This window comes from Olea europaea, unplaced genomic scaffold (assembly GCF_002742605.1).
Source record: "Olea europaea var. sylvestris unplaced genomic scaffold, O_europaea_v1 scaffold8323, whole genome shotgun sequence".
Classification (NCBI taxonomy): Eukaryota; Viridiplantae; Streptophyta; class Magnoliopsida; order Lamiales; family Oleaceae; genus Olea; species Olea europaea.
This window is the reverse complement of record NW_019266766.1, coordinates 16,070-22,825: the sequence shown is the minus strand read 5'-3', so window position 1 is coordinate 22,825 and position 6,756 is coordinate 16,070. Positions and strand designations below refer to the sequence as shown.

Here is a 6,756-nt window from a genome sequence, read left to right as displayed (position 1 = left end):
TATGTACATTTAGACTTCAACGACCTTACATTTTAATTTTCTTTAAATTTTTGTGCTGACGATATTTGGATGTTATAATGCAGTCAACTATCATTGGACTCGGTACGTTAAATGTAAGGCTTCTTTCACTCTCTCTCCTCTTTTATCTCTATTTATGTTAGAGAAAGATACCATTGAAGGACCAAATCCTTGAACTGCTAAAATGTTTATGAAGAAATTGTCTTGCATTATCTGAAAATTTTCTTTGTGAAGCGCATTTAAATATTCAGAACACATTTTTTCTTCCTCATAGGTTATATTAAATTAGCAGATTATGTTCTTTATGCTATAATACAATATTATCTTTAACTTAAACATAGGTACGAAACACTTAAAATTTTGATATGTGTCTTTACTATAAATTGTAAATTATTAAATATACACACTAACACACACAAGCAAATACACTCACATAAATATTAGTCTAATGTAAAATCAAATGCAATATTGTATAATTAAGTAATATTTATATCTCAATCATGATTGGATAAGTAAAAATAAATATATTTATTCTGAGAGTAACAAAAAGAAGATAAATGAAATGGTCGAAATTCAACCTTTTGTCTTTAAAATAAATAAAAAAAGGTCTCAGAGGAGCAAAAGTAGCCAAGGGAACAAGGCAGTGAATCCACCATACATGCGCAGGTTCTTTCTTCTTATTGGATTAATGGTTTACTTGCAGGGGCCCTCCCAATAGTTCTCCGGTTGATCCTCGGGTTGATAATAGGTAAGCTCTTTCCATTTTATACAGTGATGTCATTTGACATTACAATATAGAAATTTGTATCTTAAATGCAGAATTTCTAAAATCTTGTGTGTTAAATTACTTGCTTTTTGTATACTTCAAATCAGCAATTTAATGTACAAAGGGTCTAAAACTCAACCACAGTAGAAAAGTTTCATATCCACAATTTCAGTGCCAACTTTTATGAAAATTTTCAATTAAAATTATTATTTTCGAACATTTCTATTTTAGGTTCATTTTCATGCATGAATTTCTGTCCCATTTTTTCTTTAATTCAGTCATATTTTTCTACATGCATATGAGAAATAAGGAAGGTTGAGCTGAGTCAAAGAAGTTAAGTTTTGAATTGAAATTTAAATTATTCCTTCCTATCTGGTTTTAAAAGCTATGGGTGGGTCGAGTCAACCCCCACTCGGAGAACCAGACACATTCTTACAACATATATATATATATATATATATATTTATTTATTTACACGTAAAGTTAAAATTTTTCTCTACTTTTTACCACACATTTTCCAAAAAAATTACTATTATAAAACATATTCTACATATAAATGGGGCTGAAAAACAACCTAAATGCAAAATAGCTTTTCATGTGCCAGGCAAAAAAAGATTTCCTAGTAGTATCATGTCTTTGCCAAATAATATTCTAATTATTCTTCTCGTTTCTAAATGAACAGCAATCGACCTTGTACTAAGGATCTTAATTGCAATTCCATTCGTGCTTGTATTACTTGTCTATAAACTGAGAAGAAGACACATATCAATGTTTAAAGCAATAGAAGACTTTCTACGCAGTCAGAATAACCTGATGCCCATCAGTTACTCCTATTCAGAAATAAAGAAAATGACCAAAGGTTTTCGGGAAAAATTAGGTGAAGGAGGTTATGGTTTAGTTTACAAAGGAAAGCTTCGAAGTGGAAGGGATGTAGCAGTGAAAATACTGGGCAAAAATAAATCAAATGGACAAGATTTTATCAATGAAGTTACCACTACTGGAAGAAATCATCACGTTAATATAGTTCGACTCGTTGGTTATTGTGCAGATATGTCTAAGTGTGCTCTTGTATATGACTTCATGCCTAATGGTTCACTTGAGAAGTACATCTCTTGTCAGCAAGGTGGAACTCATTCATTAACTTGGGAGAAAAAGCATGCGATTACACTTGGAGTTGCTCGAGGGATTGAGTATTTGCATCGAGGCTGTAACATGCAAATTCTGCATTTTGATATCAAGCCACACAACATACTTCTTGATGATAACTTCACTCCTAAAATTTTTGATTTTGGGCTAGCCAGATCTTACCCAACTGGAAATAGTATTGTGACTATTACTGCTGCACGAGGTACAATTGTTTATGTAGCTCCTGAATTGATCAACAGAGGCATTGGGGCTGTCTCGTACAAGGCAGATGTTTATAGCTTCGGAATGTTGTTGATGGAAATGTTAGGTCTAAATAGAGACTTGATACAAAATACGGAACTTTCTAGCCAATACTTCCCCGATTGGATATATGATCGTTTTAACAAGGGTAAGGATCTTGAAATTGGAGATGCTGATGAATCAGGCTGTGAAGAAATGAAGATTACTAGGAAGATGACAATAGTTGCATTATGGTGCATACAGATGAATCCGATGGATCGTCCTTCAATGAGTAAAGTAATAGAAATGCTTGAAAGTAAAGTTGAGACTCTGCAAATTCCTCCTCAGCCTTGCCAACCACCCCTACAGGTTGCGCCACCTGAGGACCAAACATGGGGAACAGATTCAACCAACTCCATAGCCTTCCTATGCAATGCTTCTAATTCTTTGAATTTAGCCGTTGAGTGATTATCATTACCCACCAATACTCAAATTGATATAATGTCCCTTTTTACTCTCCGTTTAGTTTCTTGCTTTATGGTCATGCAATTCATTGCTAATTAGTTAGAAACATGGGTGTGTTGTATTGTGTAATGTTGTTTGGTAATGTGTAATGTATAATTTGTGCAGTATTAACGAAGAAACGAAAGTTGAATTCTCGTCCACTATGCATGCAATAAGAATGTTAGCAATTATTGTAGCAGTTTAATAAAATTATTGTTGGAAATGGTTTATTTTTAGTTAATTGGGTCAACTTTGAGCTTCGATTTGAGTGAGACCGGTTCTTCAATTTTAACGGGATCTAGTATATTCACGTTCTATTTATTAAAAATTGCCGAACACTTATCCCACATAGAAAAGTTATGAAACTTTGGCATGGTTTATATAGTGTATGTTTGGGAATTATGTTTAGGCCCCAAGGGGTACCAATAATTTTTGGAAGGAGGAGACATATATCTTATTGGGTTCGATCCTAAGCCCGCGCATGCAGCTGCCCCTGTCCGTCCAACCAGCTTAGCATGGCATGGGCACGGTCTGGTTCATGTTCGGGTACAGGTGGGTCCTTGTACTATATTTACTATTTCGACAAAATTTATTTAAATTCTTCGGGCCAAATTGTAATTAATCAAATTTTGATTAACTTATTTTCGAGTATTTTTTGGTCAGGACAGTTAGTTAATCGTTGAAATGGACGACTATTAATCGACGTAATAGTTATCGATTAACCGACTTAACAGACACAATACTAAATAATGCTGTCAGATCGAGGTTGGAGGTTGTCCGAACGGTGACAACTATTCTAAAAGGGCTTGAAGGATGTTCAATTGGGCACGAACGAGTCTATAAATAGGTTGCCTCGTTGCCAAAATAATTATACCATTTTCATTGCAAACGTTCTCAGCTTTAAATCACATTCTCCTTCTCTCTCTCGTTCTGATATTGTTGTCGAAGTAAAAACACTTCATTAAGTTCATTGGAGCTCCTACAGATTGTTATGCTACTTCGGTAGGAGACAAAATTCGTTCTATCCTGAGAAATGATTGTTGAACAACTTTAGCCCCTGTGAAGGCATTAAAATCGCTTTAATTGAATTCCATTCGTGCTTGGATTACTTATCTATAAACTAAGAAGATGACACGTATCAATGTTTAATGCAATAGAAGACTTTTTATACAGTCAGAATAACCTGATGCCCATTAGCTACTTCTACTCAGACATAAAAATGACCCAAAGTTTTCAGAAAAAATTGGGTGAAGAAGATTATGGTTCAATTTACAAAAGAAAGCTACAAAGTGGAAGGGATGTAGTAATGAAAATACTAAGCAAGTCTAAATCAAATGGACAAGATTTCATCAATGAGGTTATCATTACTGGAAGAATTCATCATGTCAATATAGTTCGACTTGTTGATTACTATGTTTATATGTTCAAATGTGCTATTGTATATGACTTTATGCCTAATGGTTCACTTGAGAAATATCTCTCTTGTTAGCAAGATGGAACTCATTCATTAACTGGGTAGAAAAAGCCTATGATTACACTTGGAGTTGCTCAAGGGATTGAGTACTTGCATCGAGAATGTGACATGCGAATTCTGCATTTTGATATCAAGCCACACAACATACTTCTTGATGATAACTTAACTCTTAAAATTTCTGATTTCAGGCTAGCCAAATCTTACTTGACTGGAAATAGTGTTGTGATTATACATGCAATAAAAATGTTAGCATTTATCGTAAGAGTTTGATAAATTATTGCTAGAAATGGTTTATTTTTAGTTAAATGGATCAATTTTGAGCTTCAACTTGAGTGGGACCCTTTCTTTGATTTTAATGGGATCAAGTATATTCACGTTCGACTTCACAAGATGATTAACATGATATATTAATTTACGAAAAGTCGTTTAGAATTGAATGAAATATTTGATATCAAAATAACCCACTTAAAACTATAAACTAGTGAATAATTTGATTTATTTAAAATTGCCAAACACTCATCCCACGTAGGAAAATTAGGAAACTTTAGTGTGGCTTATATAGTATAAGTTTGAAAATATAGTTTGGGCCCCAATGGTTGCCAATAGTCTTTGATAAGAAGAGGCCTATATCCTATTGGGTTTGATCCAAAGCTAACACACGCACACCGTTGTCCTCACGCATTCGGCTGACTCAGCATGGCAGGGCATGCTCCAGTCCGTCTTCGAATGTGAGTAGGTCCTTGTAATATATTAACTTTTTGGACAAAATTTAATCAAATTTTTTGGGCTAAATTGTAATTAATCAAATTAACTTTTTGGATAGAATTTATTTAAATATTTTCATCCAAGTTGTAATTAATCAAATTCTTGGATACTTAAATAATTAATTTTAATTGGCTATTTTCAAGTAAGTTTTTTGGTTTGAATTGTCTGCTAACTGACGAAATAGTTGTCTGTTAACCGACACAACAGGCAATTTTTAACCAACGTGACAATCATCGATTAATCGACTTAACAGACACAAAACTGAACAATGCTGTCTGTTTGAGGTTGAAGGCTGTCTGAACAATGACGAATATTCAAAAGAGTTTGAAAGATGTTCGAATGGTCACGAATGAGTTTATAAAAACTTGCCTTGCTGCCAAAATAATTACACCATTTTCATTGCAAACATTCTCCGCTTTGAATCTCATTCTCCCACACTCTCTCTCGTTCTGAGATTGTTCTCAAAGTGAAAACACTTCATTGAGTTCGTTGGAACTCTTACAAATTGATGTACTGCTCCTATAGGAGACAAAATTCATTTTATCTTGAAAAACAATTGCTGAACACTTTCAACGCCGATGAAAGCAGCATAATTATTTTAATTGAATTCCATTTGTGCTTGGATTACTTGTCTATAAACTGAGAAGAAGACACTTATCAATGTTTAATGCAATAGAAGACTTTCTACGCAGTCAGAATAACATGATCCCCATCAGTTATTCCTATTTAGACATAAAGAAATTGACAACAGGTTTTCGAGAAAAATTGGATGAATAAGGTTATGGTTCAATTTAAAAAGGAAAGCCACGAAGTTGAAGGGATGTAGCAGTGAAAATACTGGGCAAAAATAAATCAAAATGGTCGGTTGACCCAGCCATACTTTCAAATTTTCTATCGACAACTTAAAAAAAGAGCTAAAAATCAAAATAGATGTATATTTACAAGTTGTCAATTTTACCATCATCTTCAACCAAGGAAGATATGAGAGAGAATGAAGAAAAAAGAAGATAAAATTTCACACTAGCGACCGTAACAATTGGATCAGATCGAGAGTTGCCATCCCTACAGTCTACCGATGTCGGCAACCACAGAACTTAATTATTATCTTCACAAAGTTTGTTTTTTGTGGGATTAAGAGAATGATTTTTTATTTGTCAAACCTTGTAAATTTGTGATTTAAATTGTTATGCATAATGTTTATTCTTCAATATTTAAGTAGATTAATGGTTTTTAATTAATTTTTGGCAAAAAAAAAATTTCTATTTCCGGCGAGGTAGTCAACGAAAACCTACTTTTCGAAATAGTCGATTTTCACCTACTAGTCGGCCCACAGCCGGCCCGAACCAACTGTTAAAGTCGTCAGCTGAATAATTTTTCATTATTATTTTCATTTCTAAATGTACAGCGATCAACCTTGCATTGAGGATCTCAATTAGAATTCTATTCGTGTTCGGATTATTTCTCTATTTATTGAGAAAAAGACAATTATCAATGTTTAATGCAATAGAAGATTTTAAATTAGAATAACCCGATGCCCATCAATTACTCCTATTCAAACATAAAGAAAATGACCAAAGGTTTTGATGGGAAATTTGGTTGAGGAGGTTATGATTCAGTTTTCAAAGGAGAGCTTTGAAGTGGAAAGGATGTAGCAATGAAAATAATTGACAAAAATAAATCCAGTGGACAAGATTTCATCAATGAAACTACCACTACTAAAGGAATTCATCCTATCAATGTTGTTCGACTTGTTGGTTATTATGCATATATATCCAAGTGTACTCTTGTACGACTTCATGCCTAATAGTTCATCTGAAAAGTACCTCTCTTGTCAGTAAGGTAGAATTCAATCATTAACTTGGGA

The 6,756-nt window shown here is 33.6% G+C and overlaps 2 protein-coding genes across 3 annotated transcripts; both read left to right on the top strand.

Annotated features, from left to right (window-relative positions):
- The first annotated feature begins 13 nt into the window (after positions 1-13).
- Positions 14-2,876, top strand: LOC111391810 (rust resistance kinase Lr10-like). Of its 2 annotated transcripts, XM_023017073.1 has the most exons (3): positions 18-113; positions 722-766; positions 1,467-2,876. In XM_023017073.1, the coding sequence occupies exon 3, from the start codon at positions 1,553-1,555 to the stop codon at positions 2,615-2,617; it is 1,065 nt and encodes a 354-aa protein (XP_022872841.1). In that variant the 5' UTR covers positions 18-113; positions 722-766; positions 1,467-1,552; the 3' UTR covers positions 2,618-2,876. The 2 variants fall into 2 exon arrangements, with proteins under 2 accessions (XP_022872840.1, XP_022872841.1); XM_023017072.1 differs by having other exon boundaries at positions 14-766.
- A 918-nt stretch (positions 2,877-3,794) lies between these two features.
- LOC111391809 (rust resistance kinase Lr10-like) lies at positions 3,795-4,385 on the top strand (the record flags this gene model as incomplete). The annotated part of the gene is made up of 2 exons (XM_023017071.1): positions 3,795-4,091; positions 4,173-4,385. Coding segments are annotated over exons 1-2 (510 nt in total), but the record flags the coding sequence as incomplete, so codon positions are not given.
- Between the last annotated feature and the right edge of the window lie 2,371 nt (positions 4,386-6,756).